This window comes from Gavia stellata, chromosome 22, assembly GCF_030936135.1.
Source record: "Gavia stellata isolate bGavSte3 chromosome 22, bGavSte3.hap2, whole genome shotgun sequence".
NCBI classification, from domain to species: domain Eukaryota; kingdom Metazoa; phylum Chordata; class Aves; order Gaviiformes; family Gaviidae; genus Gavia; species Gavia stellata.
The window spans coordinates 9,878,445-9,895,074 of NC_082615.1; the positions used below are offsets into that span (position 1 = coordinate 9,878,445).

Below are 16,630 nucleotides of genomic sequence, written 5' to 3' on the forward strand. Positions count from 1 at the left end.
TGTGTAAGAGTTGCACCATTTAATGCAACTGTAAGGAGCTGGGAACAGTAAAATGGAGACCAATTAGCTGTGCTGGAATATTGGGGAAAGTAGTTTAAAAAAGGAAAATAATTATTTCTGCAAGAGATACCAGTTAAGATCTGAATTTCAGTGGGAAATAAGTGCACAAGTGAGAAACCTGAGAAAAAATGGGGACTTCTGAGGGACAGAAGGTAAAAATAATAAAAACAAGGGAGAAGCTTTTTACAGTGACTGCAGTGCTACCGAGCACATTTTTATGTTCTTGTTATAAGAATGCAGTGATGCTCAGCTTATGCCCTAATAAATAATTTACTAGACCATACACAGTTGAGGGATAAAACTTTATTGTAAAAAAAATTCAAATTTCACTTGACACATAAGTCTTCGTTGAGGTAAGTGAATGTACTAGCTTAAGAAAACAACTTTCAGGATTGGATTTCATAAGCAGTTAACACTCTGTTGCTTGCAAGGCTCCAATACCCAGAGGTGAACAATGGTAAGGGAAATGTCACTTTCTGTCTAGCTGAACTCCACTGTGGAAGGACAGAATTCCAGCCTTTTTAATTCAAGCCTCTTCTGATTCTTTGCATACTTTATTACTCAGGTCTCTTGCCCTGAGACTTTTCACCTCTCCCAGGTTTAAAAGGTGCAGCTCTAAGAGGTGGCTGAACAGTACCTAATTTGCAATTTGGACAGTTAAGCTTATGCTAAGTTAAAAAAAAAAAAACACCCCAAAAAAACCAACCCAATGTTGGCAAGCTGCCCTTCAACATACAGCTAGAGACCGAAGTCAGAAAAAACTTTCTTCTATTGCCATCCTCAGCTCTCCAGGGGAGCAATAGGGGCCTCCTGGGGCCCTTCACAGTCATCTTAAGCTGCTTTGTACGTATATTCTGAACGAACTGACATGGCATTGCCATCTCCGAAGTACCTGAATTCAAGGCTTAAGCTTTATTTTCTAATATGCAAGTAAATATCCTGCAGAATCAATAGTCTGACTAGCCCCTCCAAAAGCAGATGAAAAGGTACCTGACCCATTGGTACCTTATAAGTGTAGATATTCACAATTTTAGTTTCCATATGGTAAAAGTACTAAGTTCCAACTAGTACCTGACACCTGAAGTGAGTACATAGAATTAACCAGCACTGCTAAGGGGAGCAAGATGTAAGTTGGCTGCTAGCTGGAGTGCCAGCCTGACCCTCTCTGAACAGGACTGATACTGTTTGATCATCTACTGAACCCTCCTGGCTATCGGAAAAGAACCATCTTTTAAAAGTACTGAAAATACTCTTCACAGGATAATCAAAGGAACACTGAAAGTACAGGATAAGCTAGTATTCTTACTGCCTTAACCGTGAAATAGTTAAGCTTGAAAAAGGTTTTTTTGTTACTAATGCTGGATTATCTTACCTGCAGGTGTCAGTCTTCCTCACTCATGTCTTACAGTAAATTCCAACCTCATGCTACCATGTGCAAGTTCTTTGCATCCATCTGAATCTACTCAATTTTTTTTCTTGTAAATTGTATAAATACCAACTGCCATTCTCCCTCTGAAATTCATGTACCCCTACTACAGACACTTGGGGGAAAAATGCAGGCAGGTGACTAATCTTTTTGTACTGAGTGTGAGTGTGGGGGATAGGAATCCAATGTAAATTAAGCTTTTTATGCTAGCAGAGAGGGCTTATGTATAAGTTGACACTGAAGGAAAAAGGGCAGAATGATTGTGCAGGTTTTATAAAAATACTGCTATTCTAACATGCTAAAATATATTTATTTTAATTGAACTTGAGGTAAGAAGGTCCCTTTTAAGGCCCTCAGTGAGCATTACTTAAAAATCCTTTAAATCCACTAGTATTGCAATCTTTTGACCAGGAATAGGCTCTCTTTTGATAAGCCTATTCTAGATCTTAGTTGCTCCTTAGGGGAAATAGTGGTAACTTTATGTAACTTCTGAATTCAAAGTCAATTAATTCATAATAATTTCTCATCCCATCTTACTACCTGGAAGAGAGCTAAATTGCCACCATCTGCTCTATTTTGACTGCCACAGGTTAAATCTGTGCCAGTGGCATCTGCCTCAAGCCCATACCCAAAGCCCATCTCCATTATCTCTCAAGGGGGATCTCCAGGAGCAGTCCCAGCTTGCTTGGGTGGTCTAGTCCATCCCCAGCGCTTGGACCATACACCTGCACTATTGCACGTGAATGCAATTTGTTCCCAGGTAGCTATCTGGGATTTCCAGGAATCCTGCACATTGGAACAGCACCTCCCTTGGCTCTGTTGGACAACAGAAAGAAGGTTGTCTCTTGGAAGGGCTCTGTGAGGAATTATGGCTGCCATTTGCACGTCATGCCTAAGTACTCGATCGCTAAGACTCACTCTGGCGTAAGCTACACAGTAAATTATAACCAGGGAAGACATTAAGAGCAGATAAGGATAACCATCGTACTCTGGGTATTGGTCTAGTTTGAGGCAAGCACCTGCGTTAAGTTGATGTAAGCATCACCATGAAACTACACTAGAAAATATACTCCAAGTGACAACACAGAAAACAGTTGCTGGAAATAAGGCACTTAAGTGAGACATTAACAGACTGGCTACATATTTAAACAGACATTATGGCTCAGACATCCTTGCTCTAGAGGAATGAACAGTACCGTGCATAGGAGAAATTGCTGTTGCATGCAGAACCCACTATCCATTCATACTATTAAGGCAGCATTGCGTAGAAGGAAGCATTAGCAGGACATCACTGCTCTAACTGCCTTGCGCTTTTTGAGTGGTATAAATAAAAAAAACACTTTGGTCCATTACCACCCCTTCACCCCCCCTAAACATTTACAGGCTTATTTCACAGAACAGCAGCATTAAGCAAAGTTAATTCTACACAACACACGTACCCTGAGACTAGAGTACAATGAAATACTGACAAAAATCAAGTCTGAAGGAAAAAAGGGAAAGGTCTTATGGACTGCTTAAATTAACTTACTATGCAAATGCCTGTTTCTAACTTTTTCCAGAGTAACAAATCCAATGTTTCACAATTTTTTTTTTAAATGAATCCAGTAGGAAGTACAATATAGTGGAGTTCAAGTAGTATAAAGGCAGGTTTTTGTTAACAGATTGTTGATGTCAAACAGCTGGAAACCGAGGTTTTAACATTACACTTTATAGCAAGAACAAAAATCCCTTCACTCACTGCTAAAACACCAAAACTTTCCAGCCTGGGTATGAAAATGAACATCCAAAATACAAAGAAACACAGCATTGATCAAGTACCCAGTCAAAGACCACTTCCCTGTTGTTAGAGCTAATGGTTACTCTAAGCTTGAAGTTTCCTCCCTCGGTGCTGGAAGGCCCTAACTGCACAACTTCCATGTCAAACGTCACAGTCGATCCAGAAGTAACAGCAGGCAGTTGGTTTGTCATCTCTTTTCCATTTACAAATACTGCCCCTGAAACAGCCAAGATACCAAATGTTATTTCTCACTTTCTGTACCTACTAACATGCAGTACTATGTCTCCCTCTTTTTTTTGCAGGCAGATAGAAATGGAAAGCAACCCTGCCACCTTCCATTTTGTCACATCAAACAGGTCGCAGTAACTGCAAGCAGGAAACGGAGATCTGTGATCTCACCAAAGATTTTAACTGCACAAGCAGTATGCACATAAAAGGTGGATGAAGTTCCTCATAGGTGATCCAGGGATATAAAAGAACCAGGGGCTATGGGTTTTGGGAAAGAAAAAAAAAAAAAAAAAATCACATTCTTCAATTATGTGATTTAAACTCACCGTTTGTGCTAATGCATACAGCTTTATCCCGCTGCAAAGAATCATAGCCGTTCTGCTGCTCCACACACACTCCTAGGCTGTCTCGTCTGTCTGGCTGTCCCACGGTTTCAATTCTACCAAGCAAAAAGTTAAGTCAAACCCTGAAGCTTTTAATCAAAACATACAATGAAATCCCAACCTCTGTACTGTGCTCCAGGGCTTTCAACAAATTCATCCAACCTTTTGGGGAGATGGCTCTTGAATGACCAGCTTTCCCAACAGTTCCACTGAGCAATGCTCTAACTATTAATCTGTACAAAACATGAATCTGCTTCCTGCAAACTTTCATTGCTATTTAATAAAATTCTCCACTGTCACAGCTTAGAGTCTTCTGAAATTATTTCCAGTTGTCTGAACCAATATGTGCAAAACTACAATCTACAGTCATCTGTACCAGATTACTGGTCAACATCATGTATTATAGCAAAACAGTTACAGTTTCAGCAAGTATTTAGTAAGTGTGATTAAAACGGGGGTTTTGAGCCCTGCTATGTTCTGCTGTAAAGGGGTGGGGGCAGAAGGTTGATGTGTTTTGGTGGTGGTGGGTTGTTGGGTTTGGGGGAGCGTGTGGGTTTTTTGTTTGGTTTGGCTTTTTTAATAAATCAGCTTGGTGCAAATGGGTATTAAAAACAATGCCTAGAACAGCATTTACCAGCCTGGCTTCTGCTCAGATGCATTTAGGATTTTGGTCCTGGGAAAGAATCTCTGAAGAAAAAGCAACCAAGTTGTGCAAATGACCCGGGACAGGGTTCCCTTTGGGCCCTAGCAGCTGAGCGAGGCTGTGCAGTTTGTGCACTAAAGGGCTCTTCTGTATTTGAGTCCTTTCTCTTGTACTGCCATCTCTCAAAGGTGCTAAATCATACTTTAGAGAGAGCCTGAGTGACTCAGGAAACTCAGATTGTCTTTTCTAGAAAGTAAAACAGCAGTTATTTTCATTACAACTTGAGAGAAAGAGCAGTGCTGATATATGGTTGTTGCCAAACAACAGAAAAATTTCAGCAGAAGTTTTTAAGAATTGGAAATTAAACTGGCAGTAGACAACTGGCACACAATGGGTTAACTCTTTCAAGACAAACAGGGAAGATAAAATTGGAACCATGTTTTACTTTTGCACTCCACTAGGTTTCTCAGTCCCCTGGGAACATCACTGAGATAGCAAAAGCCTTTTACTGTAAAGCAAAGCAAAAAAAAAAAAAATCTAAGAAGTTTTTTATTTGGAAGCAATCCACAATGTTTTCCCAAAACAACTTTAAATGAGATTTCAAATTCATTTTGGTACTCTAGATTTTAAACTCTGCCTGAGTTACTGGTGAAGCTTTATAAACAGCTATTTATCTGTAAACTTGAGAGTTAAGCCTTTGTGCTTAGGTGACATTAATTCATTCCATCCCTAGTTATGGGAGCCTTTCTTGAGTTTTGCGTTGGAAATAAGTGTTTGTACAGTCACAAGAATGACTAAAAATGCACAATTATAAACCCATTAAAAAATAGGAATTCTATCATGTCAATCTGTATCCACACTTTATATAGACCCTTTTTTGCAGAGCACTGTCAAGGTAACCTGGACCAGCAGCAGTAGGAAGAAAAAAAAACATAAACAAGTCACAGGACAGCAACTACTCTGAGGGAGGAGCGATGGTACACCCAGAGTGGGAGCGTTACACAGGAGTCAGTCTAGGACCAGCTGAACATTTTAGGTTCAGCGTTCTCACTGAACCCAGGCTAAGGCCACGTTTTGCATCATGCACTTCAGCATTCACCACTCCCAGGCTTTCCAGCATCAGGGCTACCCTCCCTACGCCACTGCCCTTTCTCCAAGGGAGCAGACTGGGCTGTGTGCTAACGCAAAGCAGGAAAGAGCCAAACCTTCCTTACACTATAACAAGGAAGCACAATCCGAGTGCCCAAGACAAAGGCCAGCCTATAATTCTGCAGTGGCTTTCCTCCTCTCGCATGCACAGGGAAGAGGGCCAGGATATGGTATAGATCACCATTCTTTTCCTTGCTAGGTTTTGATTTTTCAGCAATTAATAACCAGCCAAAGAGCCCAAGTACAGTACAGAGCATCACTGCACAATCTCCTAAGCTTTGCTTTACTAGACTGATTTTTCCTATCACATTAACAAAAGTTATTCTGCAGCCTCTATGATTCCCGGGACTCAAAATTTTAAAAAGCCCACAGAATACGTGGTAGGAACAACGCTCAGTGGGACACTGTTCAAATCCCTTCTCACCACTTCCAATGCTGCGGAGCAAACCCCTTGCCTCTGTCACTGCAGCATACAGACACTGAACCAGTTCAACCACCACCAGTTTCCATTTGTCTCAGAGCACAGAGAAGTAAGTCTGTGGGTGACCACATGCGCTTCCTTTGTAATAGCCATCAGTAGTTGTGGTGGGTTCCTGACAAAGTCAGCACGATCTTCACAGGGCGTCTGCTGGATGATCCCGAATCACCAGCCTGGCCAGGCTGACTGCGGCTCCCCACTGCAAGCAAAAGCTTTAGAGACAGCAGAGCAGGTCCCTGTGGAGAAGCGTTCCCTTTCCTAAGGACAGCTCCCTGAAGGCTGCAAAGGAACAGGATGTGTCTCGGCTTAAAGCAATGATGTTTTCCTACAACTTGTCCAAATGCCTCACCTCAGAGGTTAACTAAAGCAGTCTGTCTTTAAAAAGCAGATACAAAGCATTGTGTTTATCACAGCTTCACTTTTCACTGATGAGCTATGCCTGTGTCCTGAACACACAAGAAGAATACAAAGCTGCTTCACAAACATCTGTAACGTGAACCTTGCTTATTTGTTTTGCTCTGCAAGCCACTTACCCCTCGTGAATACACTTTTGTTTCAACAGATGGAGAAAGCCAAGCGCCAAGTACTACATCTCCCTGCTCAGGAAAATCTCACACGCTTTGAAATAAGCAGCTACTCTTGGACCTTGGAAGAGGAACGCAACCAATTTTTGAGGTTGTCTTCAATCTCAAGATCTGTGTCATTACAGTTCTTGTGGACACGTGCTTGTTAGTACTCTGCCATCCTGAAACAATCTCCTCTTGGAGAGGAGTCCACATTACCAAAATGTAAAGCAAAAGATTTTCATGTGTTACCAATAAAAACAGATAAAAGGCATTGGTCTGAAAGGGAAACCTCAAAGTTCTGCCTTTAATTTCACAGGCATTTCTGAGCCAAGAGATGTTAAATCTAGCAACAAATTTCAAAGGAAAGCTTCAGATCTTTTTATCCCATCTCAGAAGGGGCAACTGAATACATCCTCATACTACAACCATCTAACGTTAAGATAATTCATTATCAGGAAGGGAGAAATGAAACACCATGGAGTAAGTTACAAAAATATCATGACCCTTAAATTGCCTTTGGGGGTTGCTTACTGTACAGCTAGTAGTTTTATTTAACCAGGGAAAGATGGAATAAAGCTTCAGAGTCTCTGAGGTCTGTAATTACAACTGACATATCCACAAGGACATTCCTCATACCCTATTAAACAGCATCATCTCAGGGATAGAACTACAGGCAGCAAAGCTGCCAAGGTTTGTAATCGCATTCTGTGTCAAATGAAAAGCTTGAATTTCACAAGATCCCTTCTCCACTCAAGAGTTTCAATGCCAGTTTCAAGCAGTAGCCCCATCACCACTAATGATCTCGGCTGTTAATGACGACAGTGCCAGACTGCCATCCTTACCTGTCCCAGCAGCACATACAATGTTTTCACATCCAAAGTCAAAGCATGTGCATAGTCTGGGAAGGAAAAAACCCGCTGACCCAAGGTTAAAAAGAATCAGTGGCAGGCCTCCACCGACTTCTGACCGGCCAGTAACAGCTGCTACAAAACTCGAGGAGTTCAACATTCCACAGATTTGCTCAGCATGGGCTGCGTTTTACCATCCCTCAGGAGTTCACTCTTGTCTCTGTTTTAGATAGGGGCAGGTCCTACAAAAACATCAGGTGTTTTCCTAAAGAGCCAGGAAGTAGAAGTAAAGAGAAAGAGGTTCAGACTTCACACAGACACGCTACCTTGACTGAGGCTGAGCTGATGTAAAACTGAAACACGCATCATTACTCAGGTTTACATACAATTCAAATTAACGGACTAGAGAAGGAAGCTCGGTTCACAGGAGACGCACCAGACAACAGCTACCCAGAAAGTACTTGCCTGAATGTTAATGTCTGCCCACAGAAGTAAGTAGGAGCTTTGGAGTAGAGCACACCGCATGACTGAGAATCATTTCGAAGTGCTATGTTTCTTCGACTGCTCAAGCTGTAACCCTCCAAACCAGTTGTCCATTCTTCAAAGAAAAAAAAAAAAAGGCAGTGTGAACCTCAACTAGACCAGCTACCGTCTGTGCAAAATAACGTCAGCCGCAATGTTCACTCACTTTACCTCATATGAAGCTTAAGCTATGTTAAGAACAGGGGCTGGTTTTATCTTCTTCTGATGGACAGATTTCTTTTTCAAATCATTTCCAATTACAAAAAGTATTTCCCAGCTCACAGGGTTCACCAGAATGTCACACTCTGCTGCGATCCCTGCAGTCGTATTGTAGGCAAAGGAAAACCTTCATGACCTACTGCCCTTAAAAATTTGCAAGTGAAGAGAAAATTTAGCGTTATCTCTCTCCAAAGTAAGAGCTTGTTATGTGACTGCAGGTCATCCAACAATGCTTAGGTAGGGGCGAGGGACAAGGAGAAAAAAAATGCTTCACTTCTGGCTCATTACTGCTTTCCAAGGCTAAGCAGTGAGCTACCTGCTGGAAAGACTATCACTCACACTACAAAGCAAGGAATAAATTGTAGGATGAAAGGATAGTTCATCATATGTTACACACATACATCATAGCTAAGGACACCCCACCGTCATACAAAGAGCAGCTCCATAAGTCATTCAGCTATAGACCCTCAGGAGTGCAGCACTGATGACATGGGCTTAAGATGAAGATGAACAACGAAACAGTACCATGGGGAACTAGCGTGGTATGGCCGATCTGAGGAACACTCCACGGACTCCACTCTTGACGTCCATCTCCTCGGGCACAGACTCTGAACTGGTAATCAACATTAGGATCAATATGCAGCACTATGAACTCTGTCTCCGAGCCGACATATACATCTTCAAAGTGACTGGCAGTACTCTTACGATATTGCAGTCTGTAATCTTGTGGTATGAAGTCATCATCCACCTACAGAAATATTCATTACATTAATAAAGGACCCCCCTCTTTCTTCCCTTTCGCCTCTGAAGCGGCGTACACTAGGGTAGTACTGCAGGCTGTCATCAAAGGCGATTCAGAGTCACAAGGTATTAAAGAGCAGAAAGCATGCCTTATAGAAAATAAAATCAGTGTCTGAACCAACTAATACAAAAAGTAGTGTAAGAATTATTTGCTCACAGTTTAAAAGTATCTATAAGAGAAGAAACATTTAACAGAAGTTTTTTCAATCTAGCAGAGATATACCAAGATCCTTCAGCCAAGATCCTTCAGCCAAAAGCTGAAGACAAACTTGCAGAAGAAATTCAGCGCCAATTTTAACAGCAAGGGAAACTTCACTGTTATCCTTCATAAACTGTTCCAGGGAATTGTTTCCAATTCTTTGATATCTCTAAGTCAAAAGAGATTCTTTTTTTTTTAATTTTTTCTCCCCACAAAAGCTCCACTATCCCCCAAGCATAACCAAATTCAGGGAACTCCCCTACAGCACAGAAAATCAGACCACATGTGACAATAGTGCCTATGGTTTTACAATCCGAGTCCACATCCTGTACAAGGTAAGGGTGGCTGATCAATGGCTGGCTGTTGCTAGAACAACAAAAGTTTGCTTAATGCTGCCAAGGAGCGTAGAGCTGTCCAACAACAACTAAACCACATCAGAGCACAGCAATGATTTACTCAAAAATAGGTTTTGTCTACTGAAGAGAAAGGCTACTTGACTAGCTAACGCCAATACTAAAATATTTTCTCTTTCTATCCACTGCATCTCGCTAAGAACACAAACGTGTAGGTGTAAAAGCATAACAGAACAGGTTCAGCCTCATCCTGGGTCTGTGAAAGTGTCTTCAAAGGGAAGACAAGCATCCCCCCAGCACTGCAGTCCAGTCTCACTGAGAGTGTTTAGCAGTTTTTGCCACACAACCGAACCACTCGGTTCCACAGCACAAATGGCCACGTGCGAATCACCTCTGCCAGAAACACACACACCAGGATTTCTTGGTCCTGTTTGTACAACACCATCACAGATACATTACTCTCTACGATTTATTTGTTTACTGGGAAGAGTATCTGAAGGAGGCATTTCCTGCTTGTCCAGTACCTGGCACTTCCATAAGCATGGGAAGCACAGGGGCAGCAGTGTTTTCAGCTGTCCCTCCCGACTTTTCCACACACAGGGAAGGAACTCATGAGGCAGAGGTGCATTAGCATATCGGTCCTTTCTACCTGCAGATGGGAGCAGGTAGAGTCCAACAGCAAGAGTCCAACACACAAATGTCACTGCCAGCGCCGACCACAACATCACTGGATTGTCTTGCCTTTAGATGAGGCCATTACCATAAAAATCTCTTCCAAACTACACACTGGAGTGGACTATTCCTCTGAAGGCAGTAGAGAATCCAGAATGAAAGTGGCTTTTTCAGTTTCTTTCAACAAAACTGAAGTCTGAATGATTTTCACCCAGGATATTTTACCTACCTTACACCATCGGACTAAAATACCTCCAGGCTTCTCAACAAATTCCTCTAGCTGTACAGGTGGGCGAGATGCCACAGTTCCATGTCTGAATATTTGATTTTTCAATATAGTGAGAAGGCAGTCATCCAACTGGGCAGATAAACAAGGCACGTCAACCAAGGAGGGCACTTCTGGTAAGCTGAGAAAGGAAAGTTTGCTGTAATGAAAGGGGCCAGCTTCTACAAATTCATATTTTGTCCATACACTCGAATCTGTGCAGATTTGCAAAGAGAGAACAGCTGCAGAAATTGGCATGTGCATTTCAAACTTGAAAGACTCAGAAAACATTGTGTTTCAGCCCTAACCAGACTGTCTGTTTCTCAGTAAATACTCTGAAATACAGGCTGTTCCACAAGGAGTGGTTTCATTGTTCACAAATAAACAGCCTATATTTCTACAGAACATATGGAGGTTGAAAACTACTCCATTCTAGGACTGCCAGCCCCAATGAAAATCTATGAAACAAATAGGACAGTAACACTTCAAATGAATCTTTTAAGGCAATGGAGCGGAAGGCTTTTGTTTCAAAGGAGAAAAGATCCCCTGTACAGGAAAAGCACATGTGCCGCTGCCTCAGATCACCTCAGTGTGTCAGTCTCTTACCTATCTAGCTGAATATGTAAAGCTTTTTTTGTAAAGCTGCACAGTTTCTCATTCTGTTGTCCCACATCTCCATGGACTGCACTCTCTCCTGGAATCAAACGGTAAAAATATTCCTAATGAGAAAAATGTCCAAGAAAGGCATTCTTTGCTTCAAAGAATAACCAGTTCTGACACGAACAACCAATTAAACATGAAGCATTCTCAGCACTTTTGCTAGACAATACAATTATAGTTAACAATATAAAGCCTATCTAGCAACTTTTGAAGTTCTCCAAGTTTCCTGTAGACACACCCATAACAGATGTAATAATTTGCCTCAGGTCTCAGACAGTAGCAGAACTGGGGTCAGATGCCAGAAATCGGGATTATTAATCACTTTCTCCACCTGCTTTAAAGGAAGAAAAAAAGCCCAAGCACCTTCACTGAGCAAAAAATAAAAAAGCAGGAGCTTAAAAGCAAAAAATAATTTCAACCATTGTTCTGTTTGCTACAACCTAAATGGTAGCTATTGTCATAATGAATGAAATAATCCATGCATTAAGTGTGGAGATAAACAGAAATCTTTTCATAAGTTTTGCAAATAAAGTAGCATCCCACACTTCAGCTTACAGAGACGTATGCTCCATTCTCCTATCTGATGATTTTATGATAATTTACAACATAAGCAAGCTCAGTCATTTTCCAAACGGAGGATTACAAACAAATCTCTAAAAGACAAGCATACATCATAATTGGCAGCAGGAGTTTTAATAACCACGGAGGCTTAATTCCTGACTCAGATGCAATGTCTGCTCATTTTGACAACATGACTCAGCAACGCTTCTACGGCTCCAGAGGGAATGGTGACCCACGGCCAGGAAGCGCACAGCCAGTCCAGTTCTCATGAGATCTGATAGAAACTCATGTAAAACACAGGCAATCTTTGCCACCACCCTGTGATTCAGTAACTTGAGACTTAAAATAAAAACAACGTGACTACCAGCTGTCCCAGAGGTGGGGGTGCTAGAAAAACAAAAAAACCCAACAAATTAATTCTTAAATATTGTCACTACTCCCGTGAACAGGAGGCATAGAGCTGCCAAGCCAGCATGGTCTGTAAGCGCAAAGCTCACGTCTGAGTGGAAGCCGGTAGATTTCCTACCCGTGGGAGACTGCTCAATGCACTGTAGGTCACAAAACTGAGATCATGTTGAAAGAAAGTTAAAGTTGAGACACGAGAACAATGCAAGGAAACTGCCAACATACTCACGGCTCAGACATGCTCCCAGTAGGTTCTCCAGTGTGGGGAAAACAGTCAAGAGTGACATTCCTTTCTGGCTAGGTATTTAGCACCAGTAGGGTACAAACTGGCCCTTACAGCAATATTCCACATGTCTGTTTTTGTCTGCCTCATCCTCAGACTTTTTGGAGAAATTTTTCCTATAGAGTGGCCATTCCATTCCTCATGTTGCCCACCAACAGTGAACATAATCACACTTAACAGGAAAGGTAATCTGTTTACTTCAGCTGCTACTCCATTAAGACACAAATAACTTTCTTCGACCAACAGAGACATTTTGTTATTATGGTACCCAAGATGTACTTTATTTCAAAGTAGCCTGACATAATCCTCCTTCTAGCTTGGAAGGGTGCAGGACATCTCTGCAGTGAGACACTTCCAAAGTAGGTACTTCCTGCCCTTACGGAGAGGCTACGCTGACATAGGTACACCCTAGGATTGGAGCGAGATATTAAAACATGGATTCGTAGGAGATAATATTGATCAGTTTTTCACTACATCTACCCAACTTTAACTTCTTCTTAACATTTGGTTTGGGAGCATTCCAAAATGAGCCAAATACGCTGATCATAACAGGAACATTCCAGATTTTGAGACACACACACTGGAAGGTAGAGCTAAGTCTTAGTATCAGGTCCTGCCTTACCTTCCCGGAGCAGATCATCGGCTGTACTGACTCCGTGCTCTATTAGCTTCTGGCACTCATCCAAGGGTTTGATGCTCTCTTGTTCTATAGCATCCACTTCCTGCAGCAGTGACATCAGTCGCTCATCCAACAGTTTCTTTAGGGTCCCTTTCAAATCATTAAAATGTTGCTCAAGTACATCTCTGGTCAATGTTGCACTTTCTCTGATCTAAATTCAGGTAACAGGAAAGAAGAGTCAAGATAAAGGCAAAGGCAATGCACACCTTTTATTTTTCTGAACCACCTCACCTGCATCTGCTGGAGAAAAGCTGCCTGTGAAGTCAGCTTTAAAAAAAGGACCCCTGGCAGGTAACAAAGTAGGGTAGCTGTTTTTAGTATAGCAGGGAAGGAGGCAAAGAAACTAGCCTGGGCAAGGGGAAGAGCGTATTAACTAAGCAAAATACAAACTGGGTTACATGTACTTCAATCAAGGAATTTTTCTTGTCAGAAAAGTCTGAATGCTCTGTAGGTCTTCTCCCTGCCACCCCCCGAAACTGCTGTAATCCTGTTCAAAAGCTACCCTGCCATCATATACAGGTCATCCTCACTGGAAAGAAAGAGATACCAGGCTTTTAGAAGACTATCTAGAAGCACTCTTCCAGGCCCCATCACTTCATTGGGTTTTTAACATCCTCGTAAAGCCGCTTTCCTTTCAATTTTTTTTCAGATAGCCACCTTTGATTTGTCTGTGCTCCAGGGTTACAGCACAGGGTGAACAGCAGGTCTGGAAGAACTAGACCACAGAAGGTCTACAAGTCCTTATTAAAATGTTTGCAAACTTGCTGAATCTGACGTTTAGGGAAGAAAGCACATTTGAACACCCTTGAGCTAAAGATGCAAAAGTCCGAAGTAAACGTCTCCCTATTATCAACTTTTCTAAGTCACACACACAAGGAAATGCTGCAACATGCACACGGCCTTACACGTAATTTCTAGATCTTTAGAAGTACAGACAACCAACACAGGAAGTTCTCTGCTTAGGTAAAATAAATTTCCTCTTCAAGTGATATTCATGAAGCTCTGCAGCTGCCACACAGCTTGGTTTCCCTTGTTATTTCAACGCTTGAGAAAAAAAGGAAGTATTTAGCTTTGTGAAGGGGTGGGGCGGAGGAAGACAGAACAGCCACTTCCCTAAGCCCATCACCTCCATTACATGCAGATACAAATTCAACAAGCCAGCCTCAGAATTAGAGATACTACTAGCTACGCAGAAGAGGAAATGCAAGTGCCTGGACATAGGGAGCTGCACGAAGCTTGTTGAAAACCGTGTGCCACTGGTCCAAAAGAAAAGGATGCAGTGTAAGTGACTTAAAGCGCTTTTCCTACCACAACAACCCACCAGTCCCCAAATAATTAAGCTTCCACTATCTGAACTCCAGCCTAAGATATTCAGCACTCCTGGACGCAGGGAATTCTTGGACATGTGTTGCATAACTGATTCTTTGTAGACAAAATACCGTGTCGTCCTGAAGACGGAAAGAGAGAAAACAGAAACATGCACACAAGCAAAGAAATTCCCCCGAAGAGGAAAAGGAAAGGAAAGGTAAGGTAAGCTAACTAAGCGCTCGCTGCCACTGCAGAAAGACAAGCTGGCTCCCTCCCAACGCAGTCTGAGTTATCAGGCAACACTCTGAGATGACGAGGTTTGGATTAAAGACGGTCACAAACAATTCATTTTCTTAAGTAGCTTGCGGTTTTGAAGATGACTAATTTAATGTATAGTGCTCGCCCACATTCACTCAGTAGCAGGACAGTAACCTAGCAGATTTATAGCAGGTTTCTATGCTAATGGGATCTGCTTCAGAAAAATTATCAGGTCACCACAGAAACATTTTCTGCGTTTGGTTTTGGTTTTTGGTTTTTTTATTTACCCCTTGCAGAGTTGAATCAAAGATAGTAATGCATTAGTTCTAGTCTGTGGAAACTAAAAAGCTTAGAGGATGTCTTAGCAGAGGAGCCAGTCCTTCACTGGCTCCCCGCAACCTCCCTACCCACATCTGCGTATCTTACCGTGTATCTTCAACACAGAGTGGGTGGGTTACTGGTCCCAGTGAAAACTCTCCTCTGGCTTCAGTGCACAGCTGCAGAAAAACCAGCTAACCTGGAATGTTGGCAACACTTATACATGACCCACAGAGACCCACGGAGTACGTGACCCACGGAGTTTGGTGCATGGGGACAGCAGAGTTCAGGACAGCAACCAAACTAGAGAGCAACTTGCCTAGGCAGGTATCTTTCAGAGGTGAGGGGAGGAGGCAGGCACGGCACTCCCTATAAAATAAGACTTGGCATCCCAACTACTTTTGAGCACGCAGGTCCTTGAGACATCTTTATTCACAGAATCACTAAGGTTGGAAAAGACCTGTAAGATCATCAAGTCCAACCATCAACTAAGACCACCATACCCATTAAACCATGTCCTGCAGTGCCTCGTTCACACGTTCCTTGAACCCCTCCAGTGATGGTGACTCCACCACCTCCCTGGGCAGCCTCTTCCAGTGCTTCACCACTCTCTCAGTAAAGGAATTTTTCCTAACACTCCCGCCGAGGAGCCCAGACAGTCAGGCTCAGCTCAGTGACAGACTTCACCTCGCCCCCCTCTCTCCCTGACGCTTCCCCCACCCATCCATTCCCAAGCCCCGCACCGACAGAGCCAGCACCCAGGCTTCCGCGGAGCGCGCAGAACCAGCGGGGCCACCGCGGCCACCACCCCCCGCTCCCGCGGGACTCCCGCCGCCCTCCCCGCTCCCCTACGCGCCCCCAGCGCGGCTCCCCCCGGCTGCTCCCCGCGCCCTGCGGACGGGGCTGCACGGAAGAACCCAGCGCCGGGTGAGACGCGCAGGACCGAGCGCTGCCGCCGCCGCGGCGGAGGCTCGCTGTGGCTGCCGCCCCTCCCCGAGCCGGGCGGACCCTTGGCCCCGCGCTGCCGGGGGCGGCTCAGCGGGTGTCCCGGCCCGAGCCGCCGCCTAAGGACACGCCGCAGGACGGGAGCCCCGGGCAGGCGGGAGCGGTGGGGCGGGCGCCCTCCGGCCGCCCGTCCCCTCCCGGACGCGGCGGTGAGCGCCTCCGGAGAGCCCCGTCCCGCCCCGCCCCGCCTCCCCACCTGCTTTCGCGCCTGCTGCAGGCCCCGCAGCCGCTGCTCCAGCTCCCGCCGGTAGCTCCGCGCCGCCTCGATGCTCTCCCGAGCCTCCTGCAAGAGGAGCCGCGCCTCGGCCTCGGCCTCCATGGGCAGCCGCGGCGGCGAGGCACCCGGCGGGGCGGGGCCGTGGCGGCGGCGGGCGGGCCTCGCCCCCGGAAGGGCCCCACATCCGGGCGCCGTGCCCCGCGGGGCGGAGCGGGAAGCGCGGCGGGGAGCCGGCCCCGCGGCGGCGGCAGAGCGCGGGGCGGCCCCGGGGCGGGGCGGGGCGGCGGCCCCGACCGCTGGAGCGGCCGTGCGCGGAGGGTGACGCCGGCGGGGGTGGGCAGGGCGCG

At 44.4% G+C, this 16,630-nt stretch overlaps 1 protein-coding gene across 1 annotated transcript; it reads right to left on the reverse strand.

Annotated features, from left to right (window-relative positions):
• Positions 1-407: 407 nt before the first annotated feature.
• CRLF3 (cytokine receptor like factor 3) lies at positions 408-16,385 on the reverse strand. Its single transcript, XM_059828164.1, has 8 exons — positions 16,263-16,385; positions 13,121-13,328; positions 11,196-11,283; positions 10,554-10,731; positions 8,825-9,047; positions 8,024-8,156; positions 3,818-3,930; positions 408-3,480 (listed from the first exon to the last, which is right to left on the reverse strand). The coding sequence occupies exons 1-8, from the start codon at positions 16,383-16,385 to the stop codon at positions 3,227-3,229; spliced, it is 1,320 nt and encodes a 439-aa protein (XP_059684147.1). The 3' UTR covers positions 408-3,226.
• Positions 16,386-16,630: the final 245 nt, after the last annotated feature.